Source organism: Triplophysa rosa, linkage group LG20 (genome assembly GCF_024868665.1).
Source record: "Triplophysa rosa linkage group LG20, Trosa_1v2, whole genome shotgun sequence".
NCBI lineage: Eukaryota > Metazoa > Chordata > Actinopteri > Cypriniformes > Nemacheilidae > Triplophysa > Triplophysa rosa.
In genome coordinates, this window is record NC_079909.1 from 15790147 (window position 1) to 15811145 (window position 20999).

At 38.2% G+C, this 20999-nt stretch overlaps 1 protein-coding gene across 3 annotated transcripts in view; it reads left to right on the forward strand.

Annotated features, from left to right (window-relative positions):
* The window catches only part of diaph3 (diaphanous-related formin 3), a 261201-nt gene that overhangs the window by 52784 nt on the left and 187418 nt on the right, over window positions 1–20999 (forward strand). For all 3 annotated transcript variants that reach the window (XM_057362480.1, XM_057362482.1, XM_057362481.1), the window contains one exon: window positions 11974–12104. In XM_057362480.1, coding sequence (XP_057218463.1) covers window positions 11974–12104 — 131 coding nt within the window. The remainder of the gene's footprint in view (window positions 1–11973; window positions 12105–20999) is intronic.

A 20999-nucleotide genomic window follows, 5' to 3' on the forward strand; every position in this document is an offset into this window, starting at 1 on the left:
CACTTCCTGGTGAGAAATGATGTTCTTTATTTTGAACACAAAAAGCCCACCTTTCCCCTGCAAAATATTGTCTGGTATCCCCCGGCAACTGATACAGAGGAAAGCATTCGTTATTTGTGAGAGGGTGCATTGCATTATTTTATTTTGTTACATTTATACCACACTTGCCTTCTACATAGTAATTTCTTCTTGTGCACCTCTTGACAATGTAGAAAATGTGCAGTTACAAAAGACAGAATATTTGATTTTCAAGTGCCTTATGAGCACTATGTTTTTTCACGCAACCTTGCGCTGTCTGAATGTTTTTTGTATGTTGCAATATGCATACAAAAGCATGGCTGTAAAACTGCGGTTTTCAAAGTTGGGTCACACTCCTTTGACGGCAGCGTATGTCTTTCACATGCTTGGAGGAGCACCTTCCTCACCCTCTCGAGTCTTTGAAGTGTACATCTGTGCTGAAACACCTTTCCCTACCCTCAGGATAGTCCATTTTTATAAAGTCTTTATGCAGCTAATCATACGTTACTTCACTAATTATCTCTTGGCATTGACCTGCCTTTGAAAGGGTTGCACGTGGGACATCAGGAGTGCAGTACTCATAGGAGCCCAAGGAGAGGTTGAAGGAGAGGTTTCTGGTTTATGGTATGAGGTAATATGGACATCTTTTCTTTTGGTTCACACAGAAATGGACATTATCGTTAGGGAGAGAATGATGGTAAATGTCAGTCCTTTTGCAGATCCTCTGCCAATAACCCACAAATTCTCCTTCATTTTTTAACAGTTGACCTCAACAGATTCCAGACAGGAATTAGACCCTATCTGCTTTAAACCCCCAGTAAAAGGGGTGGTGAGATTTCGTTATAATCTCCTAATTCCTGCAGATAGACCCTTCGGTGCCATATGTGACACAAGATTCATATTCTGTATTTCATCTCTTTTTATTTATGGCTGTATTAAGGTACTTGACATTTTCACACCTTCTGTAGCGTACACCTTGCCTTTAAATTATGGCTTAATCTAGATTTCTTGAAGTTGTCAGAACTTTTAATATGAAGGAGACGGTGGATTCTATATTTGGGATTAAATCTAACAGAGGAAATTTGTAAGAGATTCATGACCTATTCATTTTTCCTTTTAGTATTGAAAGACAGGATTATTCAGTATTTAGAGATCTTCTTAACCCATGTTAATGATGTTAAAAGTTTACTATTTTAATTCATAAAAAAGAGACTTAGTCCTACGGTAAGAGGTTAAAGAAGATGTGTTATTTTAGTTTTGACTCTAAGGTTTGAAAGGTGGGGTAATACTTCAGAAAGTGAATGTTTTATTTATCATAGTTTAATAATCATGTAAAACATGAAACTAACAGAAGATCAGAAGTGTTTTCATGTGGGAATATATTTTTAACTTTTAAATGTAGAATCTGTTCGAAAATCCGGCATTTGACTTGGGGGTGTAAATGGGTCTCACTGAGGGAGTTTTCCGTGTTGTTTAAAAACTAAAACATCTGCACCTGTTTTTAAACGCTACGATTAATGTGACTGTTAATGAGAAATCTGCATGTATTATGCAGTCTTTTTTTCGTATTCCCTCTCCTCAAGGTCTCTTCATAGTTATATTAACACTTTAATAAGTACTGTTGAACTCTCTGCGCACAACTAGAGAAAGAAAGATAGCGAAACATGAATAACTATGTCTAGTTTATAATCTTGAAAGGCTGCACCTGATTGATTTACAAATTAGTGTTTCTCACAGTTTCTTTAGTAAACAATGCAAGCCCTTAAATCAAGTCAATCAACAAAGTGAGCTCTTTTTCGTGGTGATGGTGCAGCTGTTTCCCTTTAGTAAAGGGGTCGATTTCACCTTTGAATGCTTTGCGCTGTTTTTGCTTCCAAGAAATGCGTAAAACAGTTGTGCAACACCTGTTTACTTAATCATGCTGCTGAAAAATCTTTTCCATTCCTACTGACTAATTGCACATCTTGCAGTTGTCTGCCTTTTTGAGGAAAAATGCTCAAGGAAAGGTGTTACAACAGCTTAAATGTTTCTCTATAGGAGTGGGCTGTTTTATGGTGATAACGCACACCCTACGGTGTTCAGGAGATAATTGCCTGATAAATGTGTCCTTTGAAACTTGCAGGTGTAGAATGAAGTCCTAACCAGATCAGACCCTTGCTCTCCCATCGTCATGTTAACTCTACCGAAATTAGGTTTGTAATTCCAATCAAGAAAGGAAAAAAGGAAAAAAGTGTGCAGTTTTTTACTTGTTCAATTTGTAGCTGTATCTTTCTTCAGAAATTGTTGCTTTTTCAGGCTTTCTTCCCTACCGTCCCCTGACATTATAACTCCCACAAGCACGGTTCTGTAATTCCCTCCCAAGGTTTCCTAAGGCCATGATAGACTTTCCCCATATCTGTTCTCAATTGTAAGTTTGCTGTTGGTGAAAGACAGTGTTTGCAAACCAATTACTTCAATGGAGGAAAAAGAACACCTTTTTGATTTGCATTTCAGTGCATGTGATAAATTCTTTATCTCATAATTACACTGTAGCTTTGGTAATAGAGTGTATTTTAATGAATCAGGCTTTTGCATGACAATGAGCTGTGATGGTGACAAAGGAGGCCGAACGCGGTCAAATAGAGGGAGAGAGAGAGAGAGAGCACATGCAATTAAATGCTAAATCGTGAGGCCCATTTTTAACTGACCACACAGTTCTTTAGAATACACGTGTCTGGTTCTGTGACCAGGTCGGCTTAATAATCCTAGTAATTATTTTCATTGTGGGCCACTCTCGCACGTAATGAGACTAGTAATTTATCATCAGCTTGTATGTAGAAACCGTCAACGCTTTTATTTGATACAATGTTACTGTGTGCCTCCATTACAAGATGATTTTAGTCTTAATACAATCATCCACAATAACAGCCTGAAAACACATAAGCGAGCTCTATCACCATTATGATAGGCCTGTCATAATATACAGTTGATATGGATGTTCTTGTTTCGTTGTTTCCTCCTCATGGTTCGTTGTAAAGAGAGCAGAAATAGAGACAGAATTATCTCACAGTATGTTTCATAGATGCTCTCCACTCCTGCATGTGCTCTATAATGAGAAGTAATAGGTTGAAAAACGTTATGCCGCAGGGCATTGTATGATGAGAGATACATGCGGTTCTGCCACTGGGGCGCAATACAATGCCCACACTTTTCTCTCTCGTTCTCGGTGAGGTGGCCTGCAGATTCACTGAGTCAGAATGCTCTTGTTAGCACAGTGGTAGAAGATGAGCCAGGGCTTTCCGTATAAATGTCTGAGGAGATCTTGGGCTGTCAAGTTTTTGAAACGTGTTCATATGTATGTGTACACATACTGGCAAACTGTCAGACTTTTTTGGGGCTGGAGATGTTTGGATATTGCTTTTCATTGTATATTTGAGTTTGCTTATTTCTTTGTTTGTCTGTTTTGATGGTGTCGTATGGATGTACTGCAGACTCTGAGAAACATCAAGCCTGACTTTCCTGCACTCCCTTATAAATTTGATTTTGAAGGGTGTAGGCGTAGATTGGAAAGCGGTGCGATTGTCTAGCGTGTTTGTTTGTATATTCAAGCATGGATTGGCACATGCTTGGAAGACTTGCGGTATGTTTTTGAGAGCTATATAATTATCAGAATCTGTCAAATTTCAAGTCCGTTTTCAGAAACGTGCATTGAAGATTTGTGCAGATTTGTAATTGGAGGGACAGGTGTGATGTGCTTTATTTTGTCCTCAGCTTTAGGTTGTTAGTTTAGTGGTGTGTGGGGGTGGGATGGAGTGTCGTGCCTGCAACCCTTCATCGATCAAGTTGTTTTCTGCGCACCGTTAACAGAGCCTCGACCGTTTCCAGGTTCCAATTGCTGCTGAAACCACAATTAAAATGATTGATTGTTAAACAGATCGATTATTAACAGAGTAAAACAAATGCCTGCCCGTCAACAATTGTACAAAGCAAACAAAGAATGCTAAACGCCTCCTAATTGCTCTTGACTGTAGGCTATGCACTCTGTTTACAATATAGGCTGTAAAACATCATGCTGGTCTCAGCATCACGTCTGTAATTTGATGGAGTGAAATTGTAATGCCTTTCATTAAGTTGTGTCCATATTCTTTAGATTTTGTTGTGATAGGACTAGCATTTTATTACATGAACTTCATGTGGTCTTGTTTTTATTGTAAGGAACTTTTTTAAAATCTGTCTTTAATTGGTAAACTTGTCCTTGACACACTAATATTTACCATGCAGAATCTGCATTGGTAACTAGATGTATATGCTTGTTATTACCAAGTTGCGTGGCGTCTCTTCAATTAAAAAAAGAAATGTAATAAAACATGTGATTTTTTTCAAAATGACTTGCTATTGGCTTGCATAACCTTAGTCACCGTAATGGACAATTTGACACAAGTGTGAACAGGGCTTAAGGTCACATCAACAAAATATGCTGTGCAAATATGATTGTTGCGAGAGACTAGCCCACTTTTTATAAACAAGGCTTCCATCTCTGGAGCACTGAATCCTCTCGATTAAGATGTGTTAAACCCACGAGAGATTGAGATGAAAAGTTTGCTTATACTGTAATCTCTCCTCTGAAGAGTGGCACTGAATACATGTCTTCTTGAATGAAGTATTTGAAATGTACATTGTATACATTTTCTGACTACATTTATTCACAGATTTGCATCAGAAAACCTTATATGCCAGTACGTATGTGAAGTGTATTTGAGTGTTAGTCAGAATGTTTCTGATATAATCACAAGTTGTTTCGGCAGTCTGCTAACCTTGTCCATTCAGTTTTACAACTTCTTTTCACATTGACGTCCAAGTCAATATTTTCCTATTTTTGTAACACCTCTAGATGGCAATGGAGAGCTATAGAAACTGTTCTGCCCTTCGTTCACTCAATAAGCGATGTAGTCTTTTCCTTCCTGCTGCTGTCACCATGTTAAACTCTATTTAAATAACTTGAGATGATTGTAAATATCTCATATTTTTGATCCATTAATCAAAGTTTATAAGACACCCCTCAAGACCAGCAAGAAACCTAGGTTATATGATATTCCTTCATGCCTCTCTACCCACATTTTGCATGCTGCGTCACCTGTTGTACTTCATGACCTATGTTTGTTCTGGTGTGTTTTATTACTAGCATGCTTCTCTGTGCGCCATGAACGTGACACACAGCTTGAATTTTGTTCAGCTTGAGAAATGTTGCTAGGGTACTGATGTGCTTCTGCAATCTTTCTTTGTTTTGAAAAATTGTCTTTGATAGAGTTAGTGAAGGACTAAACAGGAGAAAGACTTCAAGGGTTGTATCTTGTCAAAATGTCTGTTTTTGGCACCATGCAATTGCAGAGTTTGACTGAAGTCTCCACTGGGATCAAACCCTTTTTCATAATAAAACTGCTCCCTCCAGTAGTCCATCACCTCAGCTGGAGGACAGCATTGTATTTTTCCTAAATCAAAGGAGTCGATGTGCAATTATTTTAAATTTGAAAGGTTGAAGTTTGTTTTATAAATTTATTTCATGCAGTGTTTTGTTTACTGTTAAGCCTTGATCTATTTTTTTGCGGTGTCATTATGATTATTATTTGGTCTTTGAAAAAGCAAAGGACTTTTTGCTAGATAATAGTTGGAGTTCTTGCTTTGTTTCTCTCTTTCTTCCTCTGTCTGCACAAATGAAGGTCAGCGGTGTCTGATTCTATTTTGGAAATGGAAATTTACAGACTAATAGGAGTGTTGTTCCATTCACAAGGAGTCAGTGTGTCTAATTGAATATAGATCACAGAATAATTCTCAGATTTGACATGATAAAAGCTACTTTAACTCTGTTGGGGCAGCCATAAGTACCTCTTGAAGATGGTGATTTAATACACACGATCAGGACATTAGAAAGTGGGATGAGGAGAGAGAATAAAAGAGAAGAAGAAAAGGAAAAAAGAAGGCCTCTCCGAGTCCCAAATAGTCAGGCCCCAGAGCTCTTAATTATATCAGAATGCTGAAAAGAGAGCCGAGCCAATTCTCCTGTGCTCATTTGCATTATGCATTAAGGTTAGCCTTTGTGTTGATGAAGAGGGCTGTTTCATTTCTCCTTTTCTTTCGCTCTTACCCTTAATGCCATCTCTAAAGGCACTAAATGGAGAAGTTCCTGCGTGGTTTGCATCTCAATAATGCCAGACCCTGTTTAGACTTTACAGACCTCCCACTCGCACCAGAAAATATGATGAATACATTGGAACAGAGGACAGGAGAATGAATGAATGAATGAATGAATGAATAGAAATAGGAAGAGGGTGCTGAAGCTGAGCAAGGAAATGGACAATGGAGCTTGAGTACATTTTATCTTGGCACAAGACTTTTGTACAAAAACACACTGACATTCTCAGTCATTAAAGACCCCCGTACGCACATTCTCTTCGGAGCTCTTAGATCTTGTTTTCTCTCAGACCAAAGTGGCCCTTTGTGTTTGATATCCGGATGTGGACATCCATTCCCTCTGAGGAGTCTGTAATTGGGAGTCAGAACTGAAGTGCTCCCCAGTGGCTAGTCTACTCCTAAGGCTCCTAAAACATATTCCTTATAAATTCCTTGGGGAGACTAATACTGCGCAGAGTAACCCAAGGAGATTATTTTGAAAGAGACACATATTAAACTCCATAGATGAAAGGAGCATACAGTATATATTTTTCTGAGTTTGTGCTGAGATGCAGTTTAAGAGAGAAAACCATATTATATGCTAGTTCCTCCTGGAGAAGCCCGGGGCTAAGCACTTTATTTTAAAATCACAACTGTGCGGTAGATACCTGTGTAGTACAGGAGAAGGATGTTGCACAACTAGTTTGCCAAAAGAAGAAATCTTAAAATAAATGTAGATGGTACTTCCTATTTTCAACTGAATGTCATCAAATTTAAAAACTACAACATTTTTCTTCTTCTAAACCTTGTAAAGGTTTTAAAAATTGTGTGCCTTCTGCATTAAGATTCATTGTAGTGGTTTGTATTCACAAAATCACAGTTTTACACCTTCATTCCTTTGAATTCGGGTGACCATGTTCAGCATTATGATTAAATCATTAGAGAATGCATTTCTGGATAATGAAAAATTAGCAACTGCTTCCCAGGGATGTGTGTGTTGAGGCCAAAGTCTCCATCCCTCTGGTGTAAGATTAGTCCATAATCATTAAAGTATGTTTTTCTGGACGGTATTCAGTGAGTGTGTATCTGTGTTTCGGTAATGATGATTTGGCTCATTATGAATCATAACGTGAACCAGGGGAAAAAGTAGCCCAGAAATGACACTCAGGAAAAGACCTGGGCAGGCGGCCATTTCCTAGGGATTGACCGCCCAGACGTGTCCTTGCTTAAACCTGCCACACACACTAGAATTTATTCGTCTGCTCCTGAGGGTAGAACTAGAATTCATGCTAAAAAAGAAAGGCTTAATAGAAATTTCATTTCTGTAATTAATTGGAGATGTGGTAAGATTTTATTTTGTTTTGTGGGGACATACCATTAAAGAAAATGACTGCGAGGAAGGTGTAGCATGTCCCAGATATTTGCTCCACAAAAAGCTCAACACCTGATACATTAAATTAGCTCCCATAGGACGTAGCAGTGAAATCAGACGGTGCTGCACGCAGCTGGAATTCACACACACACTGTTGTTTTTAAAGACTGTGTCGTAATCTACATTCTGTGGAACTAGGTTTTTATTGTGATAAACTTACAATTCACCTGCTTGTTCTTACTGTATGTGAAAATGATAAGAAAGACACCGTGGGTTTGGTTATTTGGCTCTGAAAGTCCAACACATTGTGACATTCTTCAGTAACACAGTGTTAATTATCACAGCCACATAAAGCTGAACAGGTTGATGGGACATTTTGATTTTTTTTATGCCCTTAGTTGCTCTCCACCCTGATTAGATGCGAGAGGGTCTGGCATTTTAGAGGCATGGGTGACCTGTCCTTTAAATGGATGATCAATTCCCTAAGCATGTCTGACATTTGCTTATGCGCTGCTGTTTTCCACTTGCATGTAATTATAGACAATATTGCAGAGGACAAAGCACAGAGAGGAAAAACAGGCGACGGGTTGAGCTTTGCCCAAGTCATTTTATTGGAACAAACAAATCGTCAAACAAAGTTTTCTGAAATTCCTGTCCGTTGCTTCTCAAGCAGAACTTTTCATATTTTCCCTTTATGTGTTCAGAGGCATGTCTTATTCAAGCAAAACCAATGCCTCCTGAAAAATAAGAATTGTCTAGCACAGTTTTTTTTTTAATCTATTTCCAGGTCCAAGCCTCGTTCCATGCCATTTAAGAGCACAGGTTATTCATATCACACTTTTAAGCGAAGCTTCTATAATCTCATGGTGTGTATACCAGTCTCCAGGCTCACGGCGCCCCCAACGCCAATATTTTAAAAATCAATATAAATTGCTTTCTGACCATCTGGAATTTCTGGATGGAGATGAAGATTAGGATCATGATAATTTGGTAGTTTTACAGCACCCTGTGAATGTGTATTGTTTGTTACTTGCCTTGGGGATCTGATAGAACATTTGGACCCGAAGCGATGACCCGTGGCATCAAATGTATGCAGAAGCGATGGTGATAACTAATACTGTATTTACGTTTTAGGATTAACAAAACATAATAAAAAACATAATTATTTCCCTCTGCTGGTATGTACAGTATAACATTTGTTAGGAATTCTAGGCATAGACCATTGCTCAGTGGTTACAGAATACAGTACATGCACATGGGACGATGACGTACTTCTGTTCTGCTAAAATTGTTGCCAGCTAGGTAATAGGGGATTTTCACCAAGAGTGTTTAGTAAGAAAATGTGCACATTTCGGCGAACCGACAGCACTACGGGTGAGCATTGTTAAGTGCCTCTTTGATCATGTCTCTAGTAAGTGCAAAAGTTCACTTTTCTTTTTTTTCATATTTGTTGAATTACCTTGAAACGTATAGCCTGAAGTGCTTCTCCTTTTTGGTTGTCGATGTATGGCGAAGTGTTTGAATAATTAGACTCACATTGTAATCCTATGTGCATCCTGAAGCGAAACGCCATTATTCCCTATGGCGCCGGATGTTACAGAGCTGGCAGAGATTTTAGTGGAAGGACGTCATCACTCCTTGTGCATGTACCCCATTGGGCTGTTAATATGGAGGCTGCAGGTTTGGTCACAGTACTGATCTAGGAACAGCAAAGTTACTGGTGTTGATCCTGAGTTGTACCCTTGGGTATACCACTTAACCCTGGTTGCTTCAGAGGAACCGTCCCCTTAATTAGTGTACTGTAAATCAGTTTGTATGAAACTGTCTTCCAAATGACACAGTAACTAATGAGAATCTGATTCACACACTACCTTGAGGGGAGTGATAGCTACAATTACCTAAGGAAACTTGGCTTCATGGTTTATTAATGTCATAACTTGCACAGGGTTGATCTAATTGGCCTGTTGTCAGGCTCGGAGGGCTCAGCGCTAAGCAGACAGGTCGATCCATGACCCAGGGCATGCTTCAGGATGTTTACCTTTGCTCCTGTGATTCGTGACACAAGACGCCACCAGGTGATTGGAGCTTCTGCTCTGAAACCATGACTTGGCAGCTTAATGTGAGTCTCTTGTTGTTAGATGTTGTTGCTGCAAGCCATATTCATGTGTCAAGATTTGTCTGGATAATATGAATTTGAAAGAGTAGACTTGATGTCGAAGTGAACATCCCTTTATCCACCTCTTGCATCTTTTGTGGTCTGTGGTATTTTTTCTTATCAAGGTGTTGTACAGCACAGGGTTTATGACCTAAGTTACAAGGTTTAAAAAAATCTTTCTACGGAAACAAAACAGAGAATGCTTACAATTCCTTCCCTAAGTATTTTTTAGTTCTTTGGACTCTCATTATTGTATTTATTTTAACAACAGTCACATCACCCACAATCTGTTTGGTAGTCTGTCATTTTGTGGAGGGCAATGCAAGAAAGCCTGTATTTGCCTCCCTGAGGTTGCCAAAAGAAGTCACTGTGGTGATAAGGGAAGCGTACAAGGGATAAGTGGGGAGTCTTTCGTTGGGAACAGCTGAACCTCTTGTATGTGATGATTAAGACTTCAGTCTCCTGTGGAGGGGACGGTCAAGGCAGCAGCCCACAGGCCCTGTGCACCATGGGTAAGGATAGGCAGGGCCGATCCTGCGGTGTAATGGTCTGGTGCTGCTGACTCCTGCTGGCAATGTTTGTGTCCTGGCTAGAAAACTCAACAATTAGCGCTTTTCTTCCAGCAGACTGAATGGTTTCACTGTTAAACTGTGTTTTTTATTCAGTGATGGTGCAGGATTGGAACGCCTGGATAAATGTAAATGACATTATGTCATTACGAATATTACTAATATTTCAAAATGTATACCAAATTATCCTGTTGGACTGATTTTTGTTTTTTTCTTTTTTTGCTTGATTATGTGGTATTGATAAAAAATCTGATTCATTTATTTATATAGAAAGCAATGGTTTTTAAACTCTAGTGAAATTGTGTAGGCACGTAGGTCATCACTCGGAGGTTGTGTTTGACCTGAGCGAGTTGTATGCACTCTGCAGTTGGTCAGTGTCAGCATGCTACAGGCCAGAAAAGCCTGTCTCTATAAAAATATCCAAGAGATTTTTCTCTGCCCTTCCTCTCTTTTTGACTCTAGTCTGAATTCCTCTCATCCTTTGCGCGTGTAGGTCCTGTTGGTTGGGCGTTCAAAGCAGCCAACGCTGTTTCCCTGAGGTCTTCAATACGTTTGAGCTGCTTTTCCCTGTGTACAGAAAAACACCCTAGAAACTGCAGTTTATACCTCTGTCATACACATACACAAAAATAAATGTGGTTATTCTGAAAGACCTGTTTTTGAAAGATGCAGATTGATCTTGCAGACCACATCATACACTTAAAGTGTTGGATGTAGTGCATTACACATGCACAGAGAGAAAGACTTCTGACCTCTGTATATGCATGTGTACCTGATGGCATGTCAGAATGCGACAGGCAAACAAATGAATTTGAATAATCTCAGTTTCATTCTCATACCGAAAAATGAGAAAGATTTATCACATAATTAATCACCTCATTAACACAGTTTCTGCAAGAACCTCAAGTCAGATTGGAAGAGGGAAAATGTCTTTTCATGATCATGATGCACAAAACAAACACATGAGAAACATGTTCACAGGTGCAAAAATGAGATAAAAATCACAGTGTTTTCTTATTAATACATTATAATACATTGGTAATACATTAATACATACGTATTAATACATTGGTTTTTACAGGTTTGAATGACAACGGTATTTAATAGTTACATGCAATGTATAAAAATTATACAATATTATTCAATTGTTTTTACTTTCAAGTATTGTATTGTTTTGTTTGTTTATTATTTAATGTTTTATTTTACATTTAGCTAAATTCGAGTCAATTTTTTCACAAAACCTCAAGCTTGTTCAATTAAGGGGTTAGTTTAGTTGAGATGAAAGTATGATATTTATTTTCTCACTATAAGGCAATCCATGATGTAGGGGACATTGTTCCTAGAATATTTTATGCCCTTAGAACAGGAAATATTTTTTTTAATTGACACCATGATTCACAAAATGCAAGTCCACAGTTGCCATTTCCAAAGCAGATAGAGACAACACACAAAATCATCCCTGTGGCTCTTGGCGATATATCGATGAAGTGAAACAATCGCTCTCTGCAATAACTGAACATTATTTACAACAATCTATATTCATAGCCTTTAAAACTAACTGAAGAACTTAGAAACTAACATAAATAAGATGATCCCTGTTTTTAAAAACAATGATGAAATTGTCTTGTAATTGTGCAGTTGAGTTTAACTCTTTCAATTGATGCCACATCATTAAACCACTAACATCTAATATCTCTTTTTCTCTCTTACAGGGGAGTCTGAGGAGCAGCAGTCAGATCTCTCCTCAGGAGTTTCTAAGTGAGCTGAAAGGCGGAGCCACCGATGAGAGACTATTTGCCTGCCTGGACTCGCTCAGAGTGTCTCTGACAAGCAATCCAGTCAGGTAGTGTCCACGTACAAATCCCAGCCTGGTATCTTTAAACTATTTTACTTTTTCCTCAAACTTTAGAAACTAGTTTCATATAGCATATATAACTGAATACACAAACACTGTTCTGTCCAACCCGGCCACCTACTAGGTCTGATCTCTGACATTTGCCCGATCGTATGTAACTCAGCAGCGTGCCCTATGATTTGGGGCTGGAGCGGCATTGCATGCTGACATTCATTAATATGTATTACCGATTGCCGTGTTGCCCCAGGTTTTCCCTCCCACCTCTTAATTGTTTGATGCCGTTCGGATGAGCTCACCTGCTGTTCGTCTGCATTTGTATCGCAAACATGACAGAGGCCTCTACAGGAGGCTGAAGTTGATAAACAATTTCTGAAGTTTTTTGTGACCACTTTTTAACAGCATTATATTTTTAAAATGCAGTTCACATACAGAGTTTAGATGCTGCAGGTGTACAATGACAGGAAAAAAAGAAGGCTGATTATTAGAGGAAACGCATATTTTATGCGCTTGGTGTTGTGACTACCGATGTCAGGCTTTTGTCCTTGGCTAATGTTTGTCTTTATTATTCTGTTATCTTGTTTTATAGTGCTTTATTGATCTTTCAGAATGCTGTCAAAATACATTTTCTGGATCCATTATGTATAAATGACTAAACAAAAAAATCATCTCTGCAGCTCGCAACAAGACGTTGTCTATTTCTGCAGACAAATTGACCTTACAAGCACCTTGAGTGCCTTGTTTTAGGACACTCATTTTGTCCAGTGTCCTTTTCATCTGAAACGTTTTCTTAATTCCGATCACAGAAAATCCAATAGATAAGTGGGTTAGAGAAGCCAGTGTGTACGTGCAGATAAAGTTATTACAGCCAGTTAAAGTTAATTTGACAGACTGCACTGAGCAGTGTGTCCAATTTCAAAGACTGTGGACACCAAAATAAACCTCATTTTAGATGATGAAGGAGAGCGGGCGAATGGAGAGACAGAACATGCTTGAGAAACAGCGTCTGTGTTAAACTGTTTTCATCAGCACTGCATTCTTTATTGGCATAATTCATGAAATGTCATGAATTCTATTAGCGTCCTGAACGTCACTCTGGCACATGCAGCTGTTCCTTGTGGCCGTGAATGTCGCAGGCAGAATGATCCACAATCGGAGAGCAATGGGTGACCTTGCATGGTAGAGTGTGGCCCGAACATTACTCACACCTGGCGCCTTATCATTTGTTCCTGCACAAGGTTAAAAACTTCTCCAAACAATTCAATCTTTTTTTTAATTCTTTTTTGGCATTGTCTGGCTACAGTATGACACAAAGCTTTTTTATTTCCTTAGGACACTGCAGGCCTTAATCATTGTATAGGACAGGTTTCTCTTATACTTTGGGTTTTATTCTGTCAACAAAAATGTAAATTCTAGTAAATATGAAATGATTTGTTGCAGAAATTTCTTAAAGCAAATAATGGCTATAATGGTTTTACTGGGTTCTAAGATGCAGAATTTTGAAGTGGTGCTCTGCTCATTTAATGTAGATTAGTCTGTATTTCAAGTCGAAAGGACCTGCAGTGGGGGGAAATGAGAAGAGTAATTATTTAAATCAAAAACATGACTGATCCGTATAGCCTCAATACCATGATCTTCTACCCTCCATGTTCTCAAGTGAAAAGTAAAACGGGAGTAAAAAAGCTGCTGGTATTCCCTAATGTAAATGTACATATGGCATTTTATTATAACTAGGATTCCCACAGGTCCCTCTTAGAAATTCCCAGTTGGAACGTCTGAAAGTTGCAATTCACAGTTATGAAAGTTATTCCACCACGTGTGTTAGCGCTTTCCTTTTCTGTTTTCTACACTTACTAATGGTTCCACCAAATTGATGGATCAAATCTTCCCGTTTTTAGACAGTAAATAATGAATACATTTCTGTTAGAGTGATTGAAAATTGTATAAATTGCATTATTACAACTTCTGTATTGGTTTGTACATATCAATGCATTATCTAATGTTTGTGTTTGAAAGAAAGTGGCACCCTTTTAAAGGCTTAAAATCTGTAATTGGGAGTTACATTATGTGGATAATTCACCCAAAATGAAAATATGTTAGTGGTTTAAATATGTGACTGCACAATTACAAGACAATTTCATCATTGTTTTTTCACACTGGTTTTATGACCCCCGGACCCCCCAAAACAGTTAAACTGCACATTTTAGAGTGGCCTTTTATTGTGGCCAGCCAAAGGCAAACGTGTGCAATAATCATGCTGTCTAATCAGCATCTTGATATGCCACACCTGTGAGGTGGATGGATTATCTCGGCAAAGGAGTGAGAGACTAACACAGTTCTCACTAACACAGATTTAGACAGATTTGTGAACAATATTTAAGAGAAATAGGCCTTTTGTGTACATAGAAAAAGTCTTAGATCTTTGAGTTCAGCTCATGAAAAATGGGGGCCAAAACAAAAGTGTTGCGTTTATAATTTTGTTCAGTGTACTATGGCAGTCAATGGGGGATGAGATATGTTTGGTTACTGACATCCTTTCAGATATCTTTCTTTGTGTTTAGCAGAACAATGAAATTATACAGGTTTGGAACAATCTGAGGGTGAGTAAATAATGACAGAATTTTCATTTTTGGTTGAACTATCCCTTTAAAAAGCGTAACACAGCATGTTAATTATTAAACACGTCCTTTTTTAGAGTGTACCTGCCTTTGATTACAAAACACAAAAATAGGAAAGACATGATAGATAACAAATAGCTTTTCATCTCATCAATGTCAAATTGCGCAGTTAACTTGTGCTCACAAAGATGTGCCAGTGTTTGGTTTTGTTAGCTGATGTGTTAGGTCTTTCATGTCAAGGGAATGAGACGATGCACTCTTGGGAATTTGCACACTCTTTCAGCTGCCTCGTCGAAGGATAAAAACCATGCGAAATTTGCTACTTTTTAATTATTCTATCATTGTTTGCTCCAAAGCGTAGCCTGTTACCTGAGATGTCTTTTAGTGATAGATTAAAAGACATCAATCATAGTAATTTAAGCTGAGTGGTGATGACATTTTGATAAATGTTCTTCATGTATTACAAGTATGGTGAGCTGAGACAACCTACCTTTTTAGTTCACTTACAAAAGTTGTCACTACGTTGATATGGTCACAGCTCTGCAGTGGTGTGTATGTTTGTCTGTTTTCTGTCTGTCTGTAATTGTTAATAAAAAATGTTTTGTGTTTGTCGCAGTCCTTTGCTTGGCTGGTGGTTTGCTGACTTTTTCTCTACCTTGTTCTCTATACGAGGAGAAGAACGTGCGATGAGGGAGCATGTGTACGGGGTATGCACACCAAGGACATGTAGCGAGCTTCATTTATTTCTATATATTCTCCTCTGCTCAGGCTAGGAATCTGATTGGATGAGTGAGTGATGTTTCTGTTATCTGCGTCTGCCATTGTGACTGACATTGATTATCACCCCTCCTATTTCCCTTCTTTGTGCCAGTTCAGAAGTTCAACCTCCCAACACGTGGAAGGCTGAATGTTTTGGAAAAGACACCTGTTCTCACATAGCAAGCTTCATTGCATTCCACTGACTGTGACTGGTTAAATATTGAGTGGATAAACCAAACGAGGACAGGGACATGTAGCAAATAGACAATATTGTCCTCTGCTTTGTCTATTTTTTCATCTTGTGCCCTTCCTTCCTTCCTTTCTCTCCCTTTCTTTTTATCCTGGTGTCAAAACTCTGGACAGATGTGCTCTTGTCCCGACATGTGTGGGGAGATGGAATATAAAGCATGTAATTTCCCTTGGGTCCAATAAAATGGGCTGCCAGTACTCTCCGGGAACCAAGGATAAAAAATAAAATTCTGCAAGTTATTTCAGAGCGAGACGTGTTTCTTGTACTGGCACACTCTTCGCTTCATTCTCCGTTCTCTCTTTCCATCTACCATGCTCTCTGAAAGGCCTGTTAGTTTTTCTCTCTGTTTCAGGTGAAAATGTGCAAGATGTGCAAGTGACAGTGAATTGGGAAGAATTTTAATGACTCAAAACCCCCCCCAAAAAAACATTTGTTGTCTACCAATATATTTTGAATATAAGCAAGGACTTTGTGTGGGGGAGGTAGAATGCATTTTTTTGTCTTGTTTAAAACATGACATGTGCAAAATGTACAAACTTTTGCAAAAATGTACAAAGAATTGAAGAAATGTACAAATTTTTTTTACAAAAAAGAAATGTTTTTTCCCCCTGATGAATAGAGCCACATGGTACACTCACACTGTACTTTTTTAGGTTTTCTTTTTGAAATGTGGAAAAAATCTGATGAATTTTATAGGGCTGCAGCTATAGATTATTTTAGTAATCGAGTATTCTACTGATTTTCCATCGATTAATCGGGTATTCGAATAATAAATACTTTTTCTTTTTTAAAGAGCTATACTAAATATACAAGAGAAAATAAGACGGGTCACTTAAAATGAACAACTAATTTGTTTCCTTTTTAGAAAACATATTTTTTTATTGCTGAAATTGCATACATTAAAATCTGTGAAAAGTTAACCCATTTAATACATTACATTGCCATATTACATTCAAAATGCAATATAATACAAATGTATAAGTGAGAAACATAAATAAAAATAGAAAGAATAATTTCAAAGGTAAACAACTAACTACAGATTATGCATGGTGCATTTAGTTTATCTAAATTAGTTAGTTTCTTTTCTTTTGTTACTATTACATATTAATATATTTGTCCACATAAAATACAGAGTTAACCGGACTTTTATTTTGGCAGGTTGTCAGAAGACGCTTATTTTTTAGTATGTCTGTTTCTTCACTCAAACAATAAAATGTTCATGAAATAAACTCTCAGAGCAACTCTGGAGATTAAGTTCATGTCCTCATTCAGCGCAGACGCAGACAAATTCATGAGCATCACGCGTGTAGCACGTTAAACTGTGCAGTTCATTCACGCAGGCACGCAGAACAGACAGATGCATGTGTAAATAAGAGGATTCGGCATCCACTAGTCCGCATCTAGTTTTTATGGACTCGATGCAATGCAAAATAGACTAAAACTAAGTAAAATAGCAGTTCACCATTTCAATAAGCTATCACTTATTTATCAGCATGAGACATACGCGTGAATGCGTGAGACTTGAGAGCCCTGTAACATGTATAGAGTTTAGCGGGCTGTGCGTCAGTAATAACGGTCCGTGGGGAAACGCAGTGCTCCGTGTGTACTGTAGTAAATGGATTAAACAAAGCTTTGATGAAAAACATTTTTTTTACTCAAATTACTCGAGGAATCATTTCAACCCTAGAATTTTACAGAATAGATGTGGTAATTTGTGCTTAAAGTAGTATATTCTTTTGGTGCTGAAGACTGAAGAATAAAAGGATTTGAATTCTTGGTGACACTTTATAGGTGTCCTTTTTTATAGTGTAATTAGACATTATAGGTACATTTTGTTCATTACGGTTAAGTTTATGCCTAAGGTTTATGCCTAATTTACTAGTATTATACTAAGTACATGTAACATGTATAACAATGAAGCTGTAACAAAGTTTTTTAAACCTACTTTTTAAAAACCTGCTGGGTTTTCTGCAGACCTGCTAATGAGTAAAAGCCAGATGACTTGGCCTGATAATAAAAATGTTCAGGTCCTTTCAAAACTTTGGATTTGCTTTTTGATGAATGGCCCTTTTAACCAATTTAGGCTTATCAAAATGTCAGGAACCATTCTTCTACTTAAAATGTGCATTTTCACTCTTTGGTACTGTTAACATTTTTGCATAATTTTCTTTCTCTTCCTCCCTCTCTTTTTTCACTGTATATTTCTTTATTTCTAGTCTTGTGTCTTTTGGTAAGAGAGCTAGAAGACAATAATGTTACTCATGCTAATTTAACGCTTTTGATGGACTACAGTTCTATTTACATTTTAAGAGTTTGTAGGTTGAATATTGATTAGGTGATTGCCAGAATTCTGGGTCAAATAAACGTAATGGTTAAGTGATGGCCATTTGCTACATAAAGAGCAAAGCACCTTGCTGTGGCGAACTGGAACCAATCAGATCTGCTTGTTATTTCCACATGTTGGTGGTGTATCAAAGATGCTACAAAAAGCTGACACAGAGCATGTTTAACTTATTAGAAAGGTGAGATATTATTATTTACATGGAGCAGACAAACAGGATTGGAATGATTTTGCCTGTTTTGAATTGCCATCCCATCTCTGCACTTTCACTCCTCTTTTTAAAAAAAAAGATTTATAGCAAAACTGCAGAGTGTGAAACCAAATTTGCTGTAGTATGAGCATGGCATTATTACATAGGCTTTATTCCATTTTCTCCACTCCCTGTATAGAGCATTTCAGTTCTGTATGTATAGTGTACTGGTTAGAGCTCTTGCTGGAAACATCGGTTCTGTCTCCAGTGAGCATGCAAGCTGTGCTGTTGCAGCTGAAGGCAGTGCTGCTGCCTCAGTAAGTCTGTGTTCTGACTCTCCACAAAGCTCACAGTGCCAGTGGTTTCCCTCCAGAGACACACTGCCCATGCTTCTCCCTCCAGCACAGGCCCAGCATTTGGCTTGTCATGCCCCATCAAACTCTCCTTCAGAAAGGGCAGAGAGCATCATTGACTGGTCAGAGGTAAACCATTATTCCTGTAAATCATCCCTGAGTCCACTCAGTGCTTATCATTTGATGACTTAATCTGTAATGTTTCAAAAAAGCATTCCAACCACCCAACTGCAACATTAATTACATGCTTGAACTTTAAATATTAATATTTTAAATTTGACTAGCTTAAAGAGACAGTTCACCCAAAAAGGAAAATTCTGTCATTTACTCACCCTCAACTTGTTCCAAAGCTGTGTACATGTAATTGTTTTGCTGAACACAAAGATATCTGGAAGATATTTTAGTAAACAACAGAAATCGAGTGCACTACCATAGTAGGCAAAGAAAACTACTTTGGTGATCAATAGTTACCCTGAACGATTTTTTTTCATTCTTCAAAATATCTTCTATTGTGTTTAACAGCACAAAAAATGTATACAGGTTGAGGGTGAGTAAATGATGACAGGATTCTCATTTTTGAGCGAACTTTTCCTTTAATATTATTGTTATGAAACACACAGATCTTGTTTCATCAAATACGAAAATGCTTTAAATGATAATTCGTACTAGCAAGGTGTTTTATAATATCCAGGCAGCCTTTTCTTTGTTTCACTAAAGTATGTTTGTATGTGCTGCTCATTTTTCTTCAGGTTATCAGTTGTTTCTTTCCATTTTCTCGCCCCTCACGACCCATTTCTGCTTGTGAATGCAGATCCCACACCTCCTCCTCCTAGGGGTCAGCCAATCTCTCACTCCTGATTTGGGCTAGCAGCTTTTGTTTTGACTTGTGTGCAGTTTTTTTTTGCATCTATTATCAGGTTTTTCCTTTTCTCTCTCTGTCTCACCCCTGCTCTCACACGTTCCCTTGTTGCCCAAAGTAATTCCCACTTCTCTGCAAAGAAGACTCACACCCTCAACCCTCGGCTACCCCTTTCTGAGAACCAAACCCATCCACGCACACGCTGCGTATCACCCCTGCCCTCTTCCCTTTCCTGCTGAGCTCTAGCGTTTGTGTAGGACACATAATTGTATTAAATGAAGGTGATAAATGGCACTGACAAACAGGTGGAAATTGGTTTTAGATATTGTATTAAAACTGACCTTCAGGTTTAAGGCTTTAGATTTGTTATTGTGTCAGACACAATAGCGAGTGACTCTGTGAGCCAAGTGGAGAACTTCTGAGCTTTGGCTTTGTGACACGTACAGCGTACGGCCAATAAAAGCGCCCGATTTGGACAATGAAGTGGGATCTTGTGTCTTTGCCAGCATATCTCTGCATTCTCCATTTATTCAGCTGATAATTCCTTCTATTCATTACTAATGACACAGGCTCCTTTCCATCTTTGCAAGCTGTTGGCACTTTTCCACGTGTCCCTAGTGCTGGAATCCAAATTCTTTGTCTTGCAGTTTGAAGTCTGCATCAAGCGGTGCAAATGGCTTTTCCACATTAATTGTTTCTTTTTTTTTTAACAAGTTTGATGTATTTGTTGGTGTGATCAGAAGCAGCAAGATTATTAAGCAGAAATGATTAATGATCTTAATTAAACAGAGTGAAAAAGGGGTGTGTAGACTTGAGAAGATGAAATATGGCATACACAGAGGCAGATAATCCTAGACAAATGAATATAAAGTCCAGTCAAAAGAAAAAATAAAATAAGGAATCTGTATTTAGATGTGAGGATGTGAGCTGTAAAGATTATGCTGTTTGCAAGGGCCCGGGAGAAAACCAGAGACTGTTAGAAAGTAAGTTGGTCTGCACTGCTGAACTGTTTAAAGTCTTCAAAGTTTGGTATGAGAGTGTAGGAGGAAGAGAGGGCAAGGCAGAGCACGAGAGCGCAGGTGAAAGCATTAGCATCTCCTAGCATGCTATAGCATCACCCTGTGCTTTTATGTATGCATAAATAAGTATGCATGAACGTGTCTGTATGGCTAACTCCGGCTCTTTATGGGTAGCCTGCTGTGTGTGTATGTTTTGCAAACAAATGATGCTGCTCCTAACTTGTTGGACAAATATTGTTTGTGCTGTATTTCTTAAAAAAAGATTTAATGTTTGTTTGTTTTTTAATATAATACAAAGTAATTGGTATATTGGGTTCAGTGTATGCAGCTGCAAGTGTCTTGGTCTAGATGATTTTGATGCCTGTTTAGTCTCCCCCGCTGGCACTTTTAGTGCTTTAAAACATTTTCCTCAACTTTTTGCTCCACAGGCATAGCTTTTTGCTCTAGCCCTGGGGCTGGCATGCGGGTATGGGTGTGTTTGCATGTGAGGTTGCATA